The 18,523-nt window shown below is 43.6% G+C and overlaps 1 protein-coding gene across 1 annotated transcript in view; it reads right to left on the minus strand.

Annotated features, from left to right (window-relative positions):
• Positions 1-7,150: 7,150 nt before the first annotated feature.
• The window catches only part of PXMP4 (peroxisomal membrane protein 4, 24kDa), a 24,561-nt gene continuing 13,188 nt past the window's right edge, over positions 7,151-18,523 (minus strand). The window contains exons 2-4 of the mRNA XM_006881450.1: positions 17,187-17,249; positions 12,397-12,595; positions 7,151-7,414 (exon numbers count right to left, since the gene is read on the minus strand). Of these exons, the coding sequence (XP_006881512.1) occupies positions 7,151-7,414; positions 12,397-12,595; positions 17,187-17,249 (526 nt within the window). The remainder of the gene's footprint in view (positions 7,415-12,396; positions 12,596-17,186; positions 17,250-18,523) is intronic.

Here is an 18,523-nt window from a genome sequence, read left to right on the forward strand (position 1 = left end):
TGCCTCCAATGCTTCAGGCCAGGCTAAGCCATTCTCGGATTTATACCCCAAATCTGCACACTTCGCTCTACATCTGTTGCCCTCTCCTGGCTCAGGCCACCACTACATCTCACCTGAGCCACTTTTGTGGCTTTTTCACTGAACGCTTGCTGCCAGCCTAACCCTTACATGGCATTCTCTACATGCAGACAGACTGAGCTTTCCAAATGTAAACCACATCACCTCACCTTCTTACTTACACTTGCCTATGGCTGCCAACCCACTTAGAAGAAAACTCAGCCCCTCACAAAGCTTGCCTGGGGGACCCAGCCAGCCACGCTGACTTCATCTTGAATGCTCCAGAGAACACCCCCGCCCGTGCTGGGCTTCAGCTATGCTGGCCTCCTTCCTGACCTCTGAATGCTCTCGGTTCATTCCTTCCACAGGTTCCTAGACCTGGAATATGTGTACATCATCGCACCGCTCTCTCCTCATTATTCATGTCTCAGCTCAAACCTCCTCATCAGAAGGGCTTTTCCTGGAAAACAAAGCCTGGGTGGTACAAACAGTTAAGCATTGACTATTAGAAAGACTGGTACCTCAGAAGACAGGGCTGGTGATTGGCTTTTTTCGGAAAGTTTGCAACGCTGAAATTCCAATGGAGCTGTTCGACCCTTCCCGGGGTCACCATGAGATGGAATCAACTCGGCATCAAATGATTTGCTTTCTGTTGGCCCCCACTCTGCAAGTTACTGTTATTTTGTCCTGTATTATATACTGTGTCGTGCTTGTCACACTCTGACATCTTATTTTCACATTCATTTGTCAGTCTTCCCTCTCTAGACTGTAAACCCTGCAAGGGCAGCATTCATTGCTGGCTTTATTCATTGTTGAATCTCAGGCTCCTAGATCACCTGTCAGCCCTTCCTACCTATTATTTGTACTATTTCAGGGTGCAGAGCTTGAAAAGTATTGACAGCTACTATGTCGTCAGGCTGAGAAAGATCCTGGGAAAGGCAAGGGTTCTGAGTCCACAGACCCTCTTTCACCACTTCCACTCCCACCAGGATATTAACTCAAGGTCTTAGATAGGAAAGAAATTTTCATCTTTATTTCCATTATCTTGAACTGAAGTCCAGCATCTCTTTTCATTGTGAAGGTAGACAAGAAACCAGAGGCATACTAGCTTCACCTGGGACCATGTCTGTGCCACCAATAGAAATCACAGCTATTTCTGTACCTTTTTACAGTTACTGCAGGTATCCTGAAATATTTTTTATACTCCTCATATATCTTTGACGTTGTGACAGTTATCAAAACCATGTTAGTAAAATTAAAATTTAATTGTACTCATAGAGTTAAATCACCAAAAATGTTTTGATACTTCTTAATTAAAGGGCTCTGGTGGCGATTAAAACAAGCTTGGAAGCAGGAGTGGCATCCACTTCTGTAAATAGCTTGCCTCCGAAAACCCTATGAACCTGGAGGAAGGATGAAAATCACACAAGTGTTGAAGACTTTCGTTCATAGGGTCACTGTGAGTCACCTGTAACTCCACAGCACTTAACAACTGGTGGCATAAACCGTTGGGAGTTGCACTGCTAACTCAAAGGTGGCTTCTCTATGGTGGTTCGAAACCACCAGTGACTCTTCAGAAGAGAGATGGGCAGTTTCCTCCTGTGTGACTTACAGTCTCCACAAACCTGGGTCAGCTAGGAGTCAGACCTGACTGGAGAGCAGTGAGTTTATTTTTTAAAACAAAACTAATCTCCTCACATTTATGCATTTCATGCTATAATTTTTAACAGTATCTGAGAAGAGTCCATGATGTACATAAAACAAAGACTCTGAAAAGGAGTGTCTTAAAAGAGCTGGAGCAGTCTGGCCAGCAGGGCCTGGAAGAGAAATGGAGAACAAGGTTCCCGACAGAGGCCCCTGGATCTGCACTTCAGTCGGCCTGGTTTCTGTCTTTTTTATTAAATTATAACATCTACAACAGCTAGAGACGCTCAGAAGCAGAGAGACCAGGGATAGAACATGGGGAGCCTTTTGTTAGGAAGCCTTCTCTTAGGATCCTCAGCACTACGTCCAAGGCTCCCTTCTGCCTCCTGACCTGGGCTGTGGCTTCAGGGTCAGAAAAGGAAGCCCTCTGCTTAAAATAAGCACCATCATACCCCAAATGCCCTTCAAGGCTGCAGTAAGACCCGCTCTTGCCCTCTAAATCTGGAACAAAACAAGGCGAGACCAGAAAAGTAGCAGTGCCTTTTCCAAATCTCCTCTAATTCATCAAGGCAAGCAGCCATGGGGACTCACAGATGGTGGTGATGTGGGGTTCACTCTGGGTGTCAGGTTGTAAACTCGATTCTCCCAAATGCACTCAGGAGAGTGGGAGAGGTGAACAATGTGCAACAGAAAGGCCTTTCAGGAGCCTACAAAGCAGAGGGCCAGGCTGTGAGCATCACGGGAGGCAGTTTCTTGGCGTCTCAAACCTGTGATTCATCACTCTCACATGGGTTCACTTAACAAGCTCTAATTTGGGAGCAGAGCAGCAGAACCCAAAGCCCAAATCCACTGCTGCTGAGCGCCTGCCATTTCCTAGCTGCCCTGAGTCCGAGCAGAACTGTCCCATGGTGTTTCCAAGGCAGCGAATCCTTGCCAAAGTGGACCACCATATTTTTCTCCTGAGGAGTGGCTAGTTGGCTCAGGCAGCTGATCTTTTGGTTAGCAGCCAAGCACTTTAACCACTATACCACCAGGGCTCCTTAGAGCAGCAGAAAGGCCCTAAATTAACACCATTTTATGATCCTTCCTCTTTCACTAGGAGTCCCATGGGCCTGCAGCCTGGGCATCAGCTACTATAAGACTCTAAACGTGTAGGGTGGTTCAGCTTCACTCTGATGACAGGAGGACATGTCTGAGGAGGGAACATGGGGGTAAGGTTAGAAACACCTGCTGACCACCAAGAAACGCTGTCTTCGTATCAGTTCATTGAGCACAGAGGAACCTGACAAGCTGAGAACAGGGGGGATGCCAAGAGCTGACACTGCAATGTCAAAGTTCCCTCCAAGACAAAGCTGGTGGCTGTGTGTAGATTATCCTGGGAAGTCTGTGTCAGAGTGGGCCGTCACTGGGTGTCCATGGTAAGGAAGCAGGACTGGGGCTGGAGTTTATATATGGGTTTGGTTTATTTTTAGTTTTACATTAGGATTACTGCTTTTTAAACCTTTTCCCCCCGCAAGTCTTAATGGGAATGTAGAAGATGCCTGTTTCAAGAAACTGAGAGCACTTACTGATGCTGAGGCTCCTGAGGTGGTCCTCGTTTTACAGGTACTAGGAAACAGAGGCCCAGCTAGGAATAGGCTGAGGGAGATGCCTCTCACGTCTGCTGACAGCCAGAGCCGGCTCCTTGGTGAGGACCACGCCGCCTTCCTCCCAGAGTGTGCAGTTGGAGGCACCAGATGCTCTGGCAGGATTCAGAGAGCTGCCATCTGGGAGGGAAGCCTATTCTTAGAGAGCAGAGATGGTCGGCAGTGGAGCAGGCCAGCCCTCAGCACAGTGGGGGGACGTGGAGGGCAGGCAGCCAGGCTCTACCTTCAGCTGAGGGCATGAAAGGCTACAAAGCAGGGTGAAGCTGGTGCTCAGGACCAGACCTCTCTCTATACATTTGAGAGCTGTATTTGAAATAGCAGCAAACATTTATTGGGCACTCATTTATATATGTCATGCCATTTAATTCTCAAGACCATTCTCTCAGCTATATGCTATTTAAAGTCTTATTTTACAGGTAAGGAAACAGAGGCACAGAAAGGTTAAGCCACTTGAACGAGATGGGCTTTAACCTGGATTGTCCAGCACCAAACCCATGTCTCAGCTGTGATGTACTGCCTTCTACCTTCCATCATAATTTGCCTTCCCCAAGTAGCAGCCCTTGAGATCAGGATTTGAGTGCAAGTGGATTAGCTAGGAAATAGTCCCAGAGAGCACTGGTAGGGGCATGAGGAAGTGAGATAGGAAAGGGTATGTCATTAAGTAAGTTACTGCTGTGAGCAACTGGAGCTTAATGCTCCTGGGGAGCTCTAGGAGCCAGTGGAGAACACACACCTGAGTGATCTCACCTTGGGATAAGCAAGAGGCACCCCTTCTTGCCAGTCACTGGGTGAGGGCTGCTACCAGGATGTAATAGTGCCCCCGCATTCTAGGATGCCATAGGATGGCAAAGCAGGTACAGGTGGCAAGAAAGCCTTTAACAAACAGATGTAGATGCGGCCACTGGAAATACTGGCTGGTGTTCTCTGCAGTGGCAAACTAGAGGGGATGTGTGCAAAGCACGCATTGTCTGTTATAAAACCCAACTGGTAATAATAGCCAACCTCCATACCTTCAAGAGCTTATTCAACTGCCAAAGACTAAATATAAGAGACCTTCACAATCACCAGGCAACTCTGCCAACCCAAAGACAAGTGGTTCGAATCCACCAGCTGCTCTGCAGGAGAAAGATGGGCAATCTCCTCCTGTGTGATTTACAGTCTCTGAAAAGCCTCTGAGGTCAGCTATGAGTTGGCTTTGACTCAACGGTACCTAACAAAAATAAGCTGACAGTATAAAGTTGGGACTGAGAATAGGGGTTTTAGAGTCAGACATGTTGGTCTTGTTATTATGTGCCTCCGATTCAGAATTGACTCATAGCTGACCCTCTATTGAGTTTTCAGAGACAGTAAATTGTGTGGGAGGAGACGGCCCATCTTCACCTGTGGACCAGCTGGCAGATTCAAACCACCTGCCTTTGTGTTAGCAGCACAATTCCTTACCCATTAGGCCACCAGAGATCCCTAGAGTCAGACATCATCTACCTCAATTACCTTAACAGTGCGGCAATTACATTCCCTCATTTGTTACGTAGGAGAATGTTCCTTGATGCCACACCATTCTCTACTAGCTGCTATATTCCAAGTGTGGCCCACAGACCAGCAGCTGCTGTCCTGGGAGTCTGTTAGAAATGCTGAGTCTCAGGCCTCATGTCAGAGCCACAGAATCTGAATCTGCATTTTAATAAGAATCCTAGTGTCTCGTGAGCACATTTCTACTAGTGGCTTGTAAGCTATAAAAAGAGATAGTGGAGAGCTCTGGTGGCCTAGTGGCAAGAAGCTGGACTTCAATCCTGGAGGTCCACAGTTCGAATCTACCAGATGCTATGCTGGAGAAGGAGGAGCAATCTCCTTCTGTACCAGTCAGAGCCAATTTGACAGTGTGTACACACACACACACTAAAAATTTTTTTTAAAAGAGGTACTGATGAGTAAGTACATTAATAGACACAGTCCTATCAAACCACAGGTCTCAACTTGGTGGCCCAGGAATAAAATCTCCTGGGAGAACTATTTGATTTGTTCAGCATGGAAGTTTTTTAAAATTCAGATCTAGTTCACCACATCCCCACCACCTGCTTACTATACTGCACCCACAACTTTTTCATTTATTCCACCTTTGTCAAGCCCCTAGATGAGTTCATACTCCCCCTCCCACCCAGATCCTATAATGGGCACAAATTTGCATAGTACGGTTTCTAAACTTACAGCAAGGCAACCAAGGAAGCGGGGGCGGGGGGGGGGACTCTCCAAAACAATTACAGGCTTTTAAATCAGATCTGGGTTCAAATCCTGCCTTCACCATCACACTAGTTATGTGACATTGGGCAAGTTACTTCTCCTCCTCTGATCCTCAGTTCCCACATCTGTAAAATGGAGAGCAAAACATAATCCCTACATTGAGCTCTGGTGGCCTAGTGGTAAAGAGCTGCAACTACAATCCCAGAGGCGCATGGTTCGAATCCACCAGATGCTCTGCCGGGGAAGGAGGGACAATCTTCTCCTGTACCGGTCAGATCTGATTTGACGGTACACTCACACAAAAATAATAATAATAAAAAAAAATACCATAATCCCTACATCAGGTTATCAGCAATGACAAGTGCAAAGCACCCAACAGGAAGTAGGTGAGTCTAATTTAAGTATAGCAGTAACAGCAGCACTGGTAGTGTAGGATGTAGGGAACTGCACTGCTAATTCAAAGGCTGGACCGTTCTGGCAGTTCAAATCCACCAGTGGTTCTTTAGGGGAATTATGGGCAATTTCCTTTCATGCAATTTACAGCCTCAGATACCCACTGGAGGGTCAGCTATGAGTTGATTCTGACTCCAAAGTCTTTGACCTTTGAATCTTTGAGTAGGAACAGTGACAGCTGTCAAGTCCATTGTGGAAATCAGGTATTATAATTACCCTCATTTTACAGGCATGTTATGGTGGAGTAGAGCCTCAAACCCTAGTCCTCCAGCTGTAGAATGGTACTGTTCACTAAAACTTTCTATGAGGATAGATGTATTCTGCATCTATGTTGTCCAATATGGTGGCCCTGAGTCTTGTGTGGCTTCTAAACACTTGAAATATAGCTAGTCCAAATTGAGAGATACTGTTGTTAAAAAACAAACAAACAAAAAACCCCACCTGATTTTTTAAAACTTAGTACAAGGGTGTAAATTAACTCTTGATTTTTTTATATTAATTACATATTAAAGTGATAACATTTTTTTAGAACTATTAGGTTAAAAACATTATCAAAATTAATTTCACATGTCTTTTCAGGAAAAGTAGTTACTAGGAAAATTTAAATTGCATAGATGGCTCATACTGTGAACAGTGACTCTAGGGCTTCTCTACCAGAATAACACCTGAGGGAAGGAAATGAATACTTTTTTAAAAAGTATCTATAATGCACAGCCCACTAGCAGGGTGCCCTCTGTTACACAAGAATAGTCAAAGAGCATACCCATCAGAAGGTGCCCTCAGAGTCCTCTGTGAGCCCATGAACCCTAGGACAAGAGAGGTGTGATTGCCCTGGTCACACAGATGTCAGCAGCACAGCTGGAACCAAACCTGAGGCTCCTCAGCCTGAGGAAGGCATTTGTTCCATCCGACGAGACCGGGATGGTCTCGGAGAATCAGTGTTTTTACTTCAGCAAATGTAACCCTGGGAAAGTAAAGGCTGGAGCTTGAGGTCCGTCAAGATCGTGAAAAGGCAGGACCCTCTGGAAGGAGATAGCCAAATATCGAGCACCAGCTGGACCCCACCTGGAACCAGCTCAGGTGGGGAAGCCCAGTGAGTGCCTGTGGCTGTATCACTTGGAGGGGCGGCTCTTGTTGTAGATCAGGAAGTCTGAGATGTCATGCCACACATTGCTGTCGTCGTATAGGTAGGTCATGGAGGACTGCAGTGAGGGCTGCAGTGTGGGCCGATGGTACTCAAAGAGCCACAGCACCAGTCCCCACACCACTGCGGTGACCAGGGGGAAAGGGTCCCACTTGGGCTGGGGGATGTAGCCCTTCTCCACACCCAGGCGGCACAGTGCAAACAGGACGCGTGACAACAGGTACATGTTGATCTGCAGGGAGGGAATGACAGAGTGTTATGGGTGGGCACAGACATTGGGAAACCAAGCCTCACATGCACTGGGGCACTTAAAACGCACCATGGGTCCATTTTACAAAGCTGGCGTGCAAAGGTGATTTGAAGTGGTATGTCACTCACTCACTCAATGCCACTGAGGTGGAACTAACTGCAAAAGGTTATAAAAAAATGATAGCAAACTTCCAGAAATTCAAGCTGGATTCAGAAGAATCCCTGGCATGAGATATATCACTGCTGATGTCGATGGATATTGACTGAAAGCAGAGAGTATTAGAAAGATGTTTACTTGTGTTTTATTTACTAGGCAAAAGTATTTGACTGTGTGGATCATATAAAATTATGGCTAACATTGAGAAGAATGGGAATCTCAGAACACTTAATTGTGTTCATGTGAAATCTACCTATGAACCATGAACCAGCAAGCAACTGTCTGAACAGAGCAAGGGAACACTGATGATTTAAAATCAGGACAGATATCCATCAGAGTGGTGTTCTTTCTCCATACTACATGAAGAAGAATGTAGTGTCAAGCTTGGAGAAAGACTCATCAACAACCTGCATTATGGAGATGATACAATCTTGCTTGTAGAAAGTAAATATGTATAGCACTTTCTGCAGAAGATCAAAGACTGAAACTTTCAATATGGATCACATCTCAAAACCAAGAAAACAAAAATCTTGCCACTGGACCATGATAGATGGCAAAAAGATTAAAGCTGTCAAGGATTTCAGTCTATCCAGGTCCAGAATCAACACTTACGATAAAAACAGACAAGAAATTAAAAGAGGTGTTGCACTGGGAAAATAGAACAAGGACGTCAGTTTAAAGTTTAAAGGGGGCTAACCAAAGCTATGTTATTTTCCATTGCTTCCTATGTATCTGACTGTTAGACAACGGATAAGGAAGACTGAAGAATAATAGATGCCTTTGAATTATGTTGGCAGAGTACAAATCTATCTTGAAGGAAAGACAACCAGAGTGCTCCTTAGAAGCAAGGACAGTGAGATTTCCTCTCACATACTTTGGGCATGTTGTTAATACCTATACAAAGACATCATGCTGGGGAAGGTACAACATCAGAAAAAGGGACTCTCAACTTGATGGGCTGACAACATAACTGCAACAATGTGCTAGAGCATGCCGGACCTTCCAGTAGTGGTTAGGCACTTAACTATTTCCTTCACCCAAGGATGCACACAGAATTACTGTTGTTGTTGTTATGTGCCATCAAGTCAGAAATAATCACAGCTGATCCTCCACAGGTTTTCAGAAGTTATAAATGGCACAGGAGGAGACTGCCCATCTTTCTCCTGTGGAACAGCTGGTGGATTTGAAACATCTGTCTTTTGGTTCACAATCATTAAAAAAGAAAAAAGTGAAAAAGGTTTTTCATTAAAAATCTTATAAAAAATATGAGGGTGGAAGGGAGCTCTGGTGGCCTAGTGACAAGAAGCTGCACTGCAATCCCAGAGATACATGGTTTGAATCCACCAGATGCTTTGCTGGAAAAGGAGGAGCAATTTCCTCCTGTACAAGTCAGATCTATTTGATGGTACAGACACAGATAAAAAAAATTTAAAGAAAAAAATATGTAAATATGTAAACAAGCAAAATGTCCAGTGACAAATGAATAGATTAGAAAAATGTGGTAAATACACACAATGGAATATTACTCAACCACATCAAGAAACGAAGTCCTGATGCATGCTATAGCACTGATGAATGCGAAAAATGTCATGTTGAGCAAAATAAGTGAATTACAAAAGGACAAATGATCTTATTTCTGTGAGATAAATATATTGCACTAAAAATTCTTAGAAGTCACAGGACATGGGATGGAGAAGAGGAGCGAGGTTTTGTTCAAGAGCTATTAAATTTATGTTCATGGTAGTAGAACAATTTGGTAAAGGATAGTGAGAATGGGAACACAATTTGAAAAATAAAATCAATGTAACAGAATAATATATGTAGAAGTTGTTGAAATGATGTGTTTTATTATGTATATTTTTACCACAATTAAGGGAAAAGAAAGGATGAGACTGATCTTCAAACTATATTACTATACATAATGGAATACTATGTGCCATTGAAAAACAAGGAACTCATGAAATACTATACAAAATGGGTGACCCTGGAGGACATTATGCTGAGTGAAATATCTCAGTCACAAAAAGACAAACACAGCATAATTCCACTGTTATAAAAGAGGACTGACATAGGGATTGGAGGGAGGCTGAGAAAGACGGGATAAATAATATATACTGCATTGAAAAAGATGAAAGAACTGTTTAAATAGATATTATTGTTATGACAGGAGTCCAGAACAAAGGTAGCATAGTGGAGTGGACATGGGGAGAGGGACTGAATAACAATGAAAGAATTTTTTCTTTTACTTTTTAAAAAGAAAAGTTAACTGGGGCAGAGGGGTGGGCAGGGAGAAAAGTGCAAAAATGAATGAAAGGAAATCCAAAGTGTCTGTAAACTTTCATTAAAATCTATTTACAATAAAAAAATATATTGCTATACAAGCAAAATATATTGCTATAGTACGAGAAAGTAGTTCTGGTGGCCTAGTGGCAAGAAGCTGCACTGCAATTCCAAAGGCAAGAGGTTCAAGTCCATCACTGCTCCGAAGGAGAAGGGTGGTCAATTTCCTCCCGTGCGTTTACTTGCCTCTGAAAACCTGCTGCTGGAGGGTCAGCTATGGGTTGGTTCCGACTCGATGGTACACAACAATGTAGTATAATAAGATCTTTCAGGTAGAAAACCTGACACACCCATTGACATAAGTACATTTTCTGAATGGTGTTACATAAGAGGTATTTTGAATTGCTTCACATGAATGTGAAAGCTGGTCAATAAATAAGAAGAATGATGCTTTTGAACTGTGGTGTTGGTGAAAAATACTAATTATAACATAGTCTTCCAAAAGAACAAATAGATCTGTCTTAGAAGCAGTGTAGCCAGAGTGCTCCTCAAAGCAAGGATGGTGTGGCTTCATCTCTGGGCATATTACCAGGAAGGGTTAATACTTGGGAGAAAGACATCATGCCTGGAAAAATAAAGGGTCAGCAAAAAAGAGGAAAACTGTGACTTTGACAATAATTTAAGCACAATGGAGATGGTGAGGATGGTGCAGGATTGGGCAGAACCCAAGTTCTGTTGTCCATAAGGCTGATATAAGTAGGAGCTGACTTGACAACACTTCACAAGACAATTAACAGGAACATGGGGCTTAAGCTGGAGGAAAGGATGACAGTTATTCTTTTCCATTTATTGTTTCATGTGTTTCAAACACCTAGAGGTACTCTGGCACACAAGAGGCGTTCAAGTCACGATACTTTTTAGTCAATGTAGCTTATTTCTGTAATCTGAGAGTATTTAAGAAATTTGGAAGAAATTAGTAAACAGGTGGTAATAACTTTTCATTTCATTTTGCCCAAGAAAGGCATTAAAAACGAAACAAAATGCACAACCAGGAAAGGATAATATCGATGAATGTGACCTTCTAAAACATTAAGTCTCTGTGTTTATCAAAAAATTTTTCTAATAGGGTGAAAAGAAAACACACTGACTGGGGAAAAAACTTTTGGCAATGCCATATCTCATTTTGAAAATTTACAGAACACTACAGGGTCTCCACAAGAAAAAGAATGATAAGAGAATGGGCAAAAGGCATGGGAAGACTTTTCTCAGAGGAAGGCATTCAGATGGTCAACAGACAAATGAAGAAATGCTCAAAATCACTGGCAATAAAAGTGATGCAAATCAAAGCCATAATGAGATACCATCTCACACCAGTAACAGGAAAGAAAGTAATAAATATTGGAGAGGATGTGGAGAGATAGGAACTCTCATATACTGTTGGTGAGATTGTAAAATGGTATAATCACTCTGCAAGGCAGTTTGGTATTTGTTCAAAAAGCTGAAAATAAAAATTTCATATGACCCAGTTATTCTACTGCTAGGAATATACCAAGGAAAACAGAAATGAGCTACAAATGGAAATTTATACACTGATATTCAAAACAGCATTATTCACAATTGCAAGAACATGGAAACAACCCAAATGTCCATCAAGAAATGAATGGGTTGAGAAATTTTGTTATATTCACACAATGGAATACTATGTAGCATTCAGGATCAACTATTTTGAAAAATGCTATATAATACAGGAGAGGTGGGAGAGCATTATGATGAGTGAAGTAACTCAGTCTCATATGGACAAATACTGCAAAAGACCATTATAATAAAAATAGAAAGGTAACTAGTTAAATGTGTACAAAAATCCAAAAAGGGAAAAGGAAGAGGCCAGGGGGCTGAAAGTGAGAAATCACAAGAATTTGGTGGCCACAGGGAGGACGTCAAAAGAATTAGGAAAGATCTTGTGGGGACTTTAAAAGACAGGTAGTAGTGGGTATAGAGCAACGGTGAATTGATTTTAGAAAACACAGTCTGTGGGAATGATCATAGGAAAAACAATGTGAATGAGAGAATGAAATATGATACATATGAATGAAACACAATGTATACGAATTCTGTAAATCAAAGAAAACAAAAATAAATCTAAACAAAACAAAAGGAACTAGTATTTAGTTTCATTAAAATGGCAATTTAAAATAGCAGAAAAAGAAAAGTGGGAAGGACACATAAAAAACTGAGAGATTATTAATTTTTTTAGTGCAGTGATTTTTTTTTAAGTAATTTCCCCCTCCTCTCATCTCTCTGCAGAGTGATTTAACAAAAATATCTTTGCCTCAAAAGCAGCAGTTACACTGATTTGGGAGAACCATGCAATTCAAACAAGCTGCTTGGTTTCCAGATAAGGAAATAGAGGGCAGAAGTGACCAACTCAAGGTCACACGGGACTAGTAGAGCACAGCCCTTCAACCACGGAAGGAAGCCAAGAGCTCAGCTTCTTCCCCTACCCACCATCCCTCAGGGGGACTCTTTACCTGAAGGTTGATGTTGTTGTTGTCTCTGAACAGCAGCAAGCCCCCTATGAAGGCGGCCAGGAATGAGTGCACCTGGTAGGTCTCCCCCTGCACATGGGACTGCAGGGTGCAGAGCCCCTTGTAGGTGAACACAAATAAGGCCAGGTTCCGGGAGTGCATATATGTGGCCTGCAGGATGGCCCGCAGCTTGTCCCGGAGGCTGCAGGACACAAGAAATTGCCATGAGTGCAGACCTGGCCATGTCAAGGGCATTCACCCATTCACCCACTCACTACCATCAAGTTCTAATTCACAACCACTCTCTATCAAGTTTCTGTTGCTTGTAAATTGGAGGTGGAGGAAACTGCCCATCTTTCTCTTGATATCTCTGGTGCATTCAAAGCACTGGAGATAGCACAGCCTTTGGGTGAGCAGGACTCCACCAGGGCTCTACCAGGCAGGCAAAACAGGCCCAGGCCATGAGCTCACAGTCTTTTGATCATTCATCCTATGGGAGCAGGGTTGCAGCCCTCTTGTTCAGGCAGCACCCCCACGGAGTCGTCTTGCTTGTAAATAAAGAATGCCCGCGTCCCCCATTTCTTTACCCTGTTTTTTTCCCCTTCATAACTCTTACCACCACCTCACAAATACAGACTTGTTTATCTTCCCCAACCTCTACCTCCATGCCCAGTGGAACTTCCCCAGGATCTGGCTTGTTAATTCTCTGGGCCCAGAACAGGGCCTGGCACCTAATAGGTGCTTAAGGCATACTTTTGAGTAGGCATGTGAAGAAGGGAGTGAATGATTGCCTATTATGTATGAGGTCTGAGGATACAGTCCTAAATAATATAGGTCTACTTGGGGCCCAAAGGAGCCCTGGTGGTACAGTAAGAACAAGTTAATAACCAGGCTTCTAACCAAAAGGTTGGCAGTTCAAAAGATGAGGCAGTCTGCTCCCATAAAGATTTACAGCCTCAGCCACATAAGGGGGGCAGTTCTACTCCGTCTGATAAGGGCATTATGCGTCAGAACAGATTCAAAACTGGGTTTGCTCTCTCCTTTCCTCCGCCATTAGCCTCATCCCCATTCTCACTACATCTTCTTCTAAGACTTTCAGAATCAAAAAAAGCTGGTCTTGGCCAAGAAACAAAAGCAGAACTATCTCAGTCCTCAATGGATTTGAATGAAAACTGGCAATAACATCAGGTACAACTCCAGGAGAAGAACCAGTGGGTTCTTCTGGGTCTCTAAAAAGTCACACACTTGAAGGTACACATATTCACCCAGGTTCATTAGCATTGCAATGTGTCAAGGTGACTGAAGTGCTACCATATCAAGTTTAAAGTCATGTCACAGTCTGATCACTTCCCATGAAAACCAAGTGTTTTTATGTATCAACGTTTTCAGATACACTAATAAATATGTGACACCTATGATGTGGGGGAGAAAAAAAGACTTTGGGTTTGAGGACTTACTACCTTTATGACTTATGAGCTGCTGCTGTCACAGGGAGGGTGCTGTGTAACCAATTCTGACTCACAGTGATCCCATGTGGCAGAGAAAAACTGCCACATAAATATTCTTGGCTGTAATTTTCACAGGTGATATCATTTTTACAGCAGGTTTTTTTCTCCCAGGGAGCCACTAATTGAGTTTAAACTGCCAACCTTTTAGTTAGCAGCCAAGTAGGAAATAAGTAAACACAAACCACAGGGCTGAGTTTTTACCTTCGCCAAAGATGGCTGTAGGACCTGAAGGGTGAGAAGTCAATGAAGCCAAGGGATGGGGTGGTTAGTGGGAGTGTGTCCTGGGCAAAGGGAACAGGACATGCACAAGTCCCTTGGAGGGGGCACAATGTGGAGAGTGAAGGAGGTCACTGATGACAGCAGAGGCAAAAGGACATAGGTAGAGGTTGAAGGTGTACAGAGAACAGTGAAAGTTTAAGTAGAAGTTTCATGGATAGATTTGTGTTCCTCAAAATATGTGTCAATTTGGCTAGGCTGTGATTCTCAGTATTATGTACTTAGCCGATGTGCTGTAAATCCCAACCTCAATGAGGTTAATGAAGCAAGATTGTTGGTGTGATGTGCTATCTAGTGGGCTCTGACTCAGTGACCCACGTAGAGGAGAATGAAGCCCTGCCTCATCCTACATAGGATTAGAAGCAATTAACTAACCACATAACCATTCCCATGATGTGGTCAATCAGTCGTAAGGGGAGCAGAGGAGGATGCAACACTCTTAATTGGGTCACAGTCCTGATGTGTAGTTTCTGTGAGTGTGGCTTGCATCACTTTTTGTTTCACAAGAGATAAAAGGAGAAAGACCTGAGCAGATAGATCTGAGGGCCCTTAGAAGCACCAAGAAAGAAGAGCCAGGAGTGAAGCTTGTCCTTTGGGCCCACGTTCCTGTGCTGGGAAATACCTTGAACCAGAAGACAGAAAGATAGCAAGCCTTTCTAGAGCCAGCACTCTGAAGTTGGACTTCGAGTCTCCTAAATTGTAAGAGAGTTCATTTCTGTCTGCTAAAGCCATTCACTTATGGTATTTCTGTCACAGCAGCAACACTGATTAAGACAGGGAAAGTGATGGGATTCTCTTTATCTTTTGAAAAGGAGAAATAGGTAGGGGAGCTCTGGTGGCCTAGTGGCAAGAAGCTGCACTGCAATCCCAGAGGTACCCGGTTCAAATCCACCAGATGCTCTGCCGGAGAAGGAGGAGCAATATCCTCCTGTACCAGTCAGATCTGATTTGACGGTACACGCACACAAAATAATAAAAAAAAAAAAGAAAAGGAGAAATGGGTGAGCTCTGGTGGCCTAGTGGCAAGAAGCTGTACTGCAACCCCAGAGGTGAGAGGTTCAAATCCATCGATGCTCTGCTAGAGAAGGAGGGACAATCTCCTCCTGTACCAGTCAAATCTGGTTTGATGGTACACACACACAAAAAAAAATTAAAACAAACAAACAAACAAAAACAACAACAAAAAAAACACCACAACAAAATATCTGAAAGGAAAAAATGTGGCCAGAGCAGACTCTGGGAGATCAAGTGAGGGATGGTAAGTACCACGACCCTGAAGACCAGATTAGGACTATGGGATCCACTGGAAAGTGGAGCATACAGAACGTGTCACATGAATGTGGATAGGAGACGGTGAGGTAAAGTCTCACCCTCAGGGAACATGGGCCCCTTATTATCAGTTTTCTCCCCATACTGGCAGAGAAAGCTGGATTTCTGTGTGAAATAGGCCTATGTCCAAATGTTGGCACTCATGACACTTTGGAAATGTTTCTAGAATCTGACCACGTCTGCTCAGCCTCACTGCCGTGAACGAAAGCACTGCTCACCTGGACGATTGCCAACTCCTAGTTCATATCTACTTGTGCCTCCGTCCTCTGTTCTTACCCAGGCAGCAAACTCACAACTCTCCAAACTATGAAAATATTACTCTGCTAATGACACTCTTCTTCTCAAAATCTTAGAATGATTTCCTGCTTTCACCTGAAAAAGCCAAACCCTTCACCATGATCTAAAACTGTCCAGGATTGGCTCGGGTTACCCCTGCGACTCTCCTCTTCCTCTCAATCCCTCTGTTCCAGCCTCCTAAGATTTACTAGGCCTGATTGTACTCAGGCTAGGACACTGATCCCCTTGGCATCCACTTGGTCAACTCCTTCAAGTCTTGACCTAGAACGTTTCTTTTTCACTGAGACCTTCTCAACTGAATTCTGCTATATGCCCCTTCTAGTACTCTTGAGTCCCTTCCCTTGCTCTATTTTTCCCTCTTCATAGCCCATATTACCTTCTAACTTACCATAACTTTCTAGTCCTGGCTAGAAGGCAGGGGTCAATTATTTTGTTCACTGCTGTATCCCTAGCACTTTGGTTATAACACATAGGAAATGCTCAATAGTTATTGAATGGATGAACTGATTTTATTTTTTTAAATCAAAGAGCAACCCTTCCAAAAAAAGAAGAAATAAAAAAATGTAAGACAAAGTCTTACAAGCTATCGTTGGCCCATAAGCTGCTCATGTGTGAGTCCAAAAAATTTGAGAGGAGGTTGCATGTGTAAGACTGCTCCGAAGTTCCTGAGAACAAACAGGAGAGGAGTCAGAGAGATGAGAGGAAGGCCAGGAAACTTGGGCGAGGGAGGGGCGGCTTCCCAGAGGAAGTGATCCTCAGAGGATGGGTGTGGATGGCCAAGAGGAAATAAAGGTGGGGTGAGCAAGAAAGAAGAGGTACTGTCTGAGCACTAGTGTGGAGTGAGACCACATGTGGCATGCACATGGAATGTCACCAAGTCCCATCTCTTCTCCAGGGAGAACGTGGGGTACTAGTTTGTGACTACTACCTGGCGGATCAGGCTAGTGGGTTTTGAATGCTTAGCCCGGAAACTGAAACCAAATCCACTGTTGTCAAAATTATACTAACTAATAGTGACCTACAGGACAGAACAGAATTGTCTTATAGGACAGTTATAAAGGCTATATAAATCGTTAAGGAAGCCTATATCTTTCTCCTTCAGAGTAGCTGGTGGGTTTGAAGCACCAACTTCTCAGTTAGAAGCTGAAGACCTAACCTCTGTACCACCAGGCTCTTTGCCAGGCCTGGGAGTGAGCATCTTTGGAAAGCTGTAATTTAGGGTGGTGGTGGGGCGCGTGCACGTGTGTGTGCGGATGTGAGTGTGGGCGTGTGTGTGTGTTGTTTTTGGGACATGCCAGACAGAAAGCCAGTGTGACCATCCTGGCACTGAGGGGTGACTACGTTCTCTCCCAGTTGGAGGCATTCTCAGAAGAGGTGGGATACCTGCCGCTCCGAAAGAGGAAGGTCATCACCAGCGCATGTGGGGCTCGGATTTTGACTCCATAGCTGCAGAAAGAGACAAAGACGGTTACTCCAGCATCACAATTTCCTTCTGGGCTCTCTCTCTGGCTCCACATCCGCTTTCACCACCCCTGGTCCAACCCCACTTTGGAAGGGAAATAATGTTGGCTTTTGTGTTAGATCTGAGTTTAAATCCCAACCCTAACACTCTGAGGCAGTGTAGCCTCCCCAGCTGTGAAGAGGCATAACTGATGTTAGACCTCAAAACACAGGTTGTCATTTTAACGGAGGAGCTGCTAAATTAAAGGCTCCACCATCCCAGCTCAGCTGGCTGTGTGAGCCACATCCTAGTCTCCATCCTGCCTTTCCCACTAAGGCCAAACGTCATGCTTTAAAAACATAACGCATATCATACTACCCCACACTTACACAGTGAAAGCCACCAGTGTCTTCTCATTACTCCTGAAATACAACCCAGACTCCTCTGCCTGCCTCCCTGTCCCCCTGCCTGCCCAGCCATAAAGCCCTGCAGGGCCCAGTCCCATGTGGCACAGTAGGGTGACTGTTCAATGCTATTGTAGCTCACTGACTTTGATTTTTGCCATATGACTGGGTAAGACTATGCTGAGAATGAAGGAGGTAAATGGCAACTTTTAGATGGGCACATGCAAATAAATGGACTGTATGAAGAAGAATGCGTCATCAGGACTGGAGGAAGACTCATTAACAACTTTGCTAGCTGAAAGTGAAGAAAACTTATAGCACTTGCTACAGATGACCAAAGACTACAGACTTCAATATGGATTATATCTCAACATCAAGAAAACAAAATTCCTCACCACTGGATCAACAGGAACATCATGACAGATGGAGAAAAGACTGAAACTGTCAAGGGCTTAATTTTACTTGGATCCACAATCAACAACCGTTGTGGTTGTTAAGTGCCATCAAGTCAAAGATGACTCATAGCAACCCTTTGAGCGAAGGACCTGAACACTTGTATAACTTTCATTGTTTCTCCAAATTCATAGAGTAACAGAAGCAAAAAAAATCAAGATGTGTGTTGCATTGGGAAAATCTGCTGTCAAAAACTTCCTAAAAGTTTTAAAGATGCAAGCCAATATTAAGTATAAAGGAAAAAAGTTTTTAAAGAGCAGTGAATGATGTTAGTTTAAAGTTTAACATATACCTGATCTAAGGCATAAACTTTTCAATAACTTCCTACCAATCTGAAAGTTGTACAATGAATAAGGATGACTTCTGAAATAGCAGGCCTCTGAAAACCCTATGTACAACAGAACACATTTCGATAACAGAAA

Source organism: Elephantulus edwardii, unplaced genomic scaffold, assembly GCF_000299155.1.
Source record: "Elephantulus edwardii isolate Elephantulus edwardi_28Jun2011 unplaced genomic scaffold, EleEdw1.0 scaffold00015, whole genome shotgun sequence".
Taxonomy (NCBI): Eukaryota; Metazoa; Chordata; class Mammalia; order Macroscelidea; family Macroscelididae; genus Elephantulus; species Elephantulus edwardii.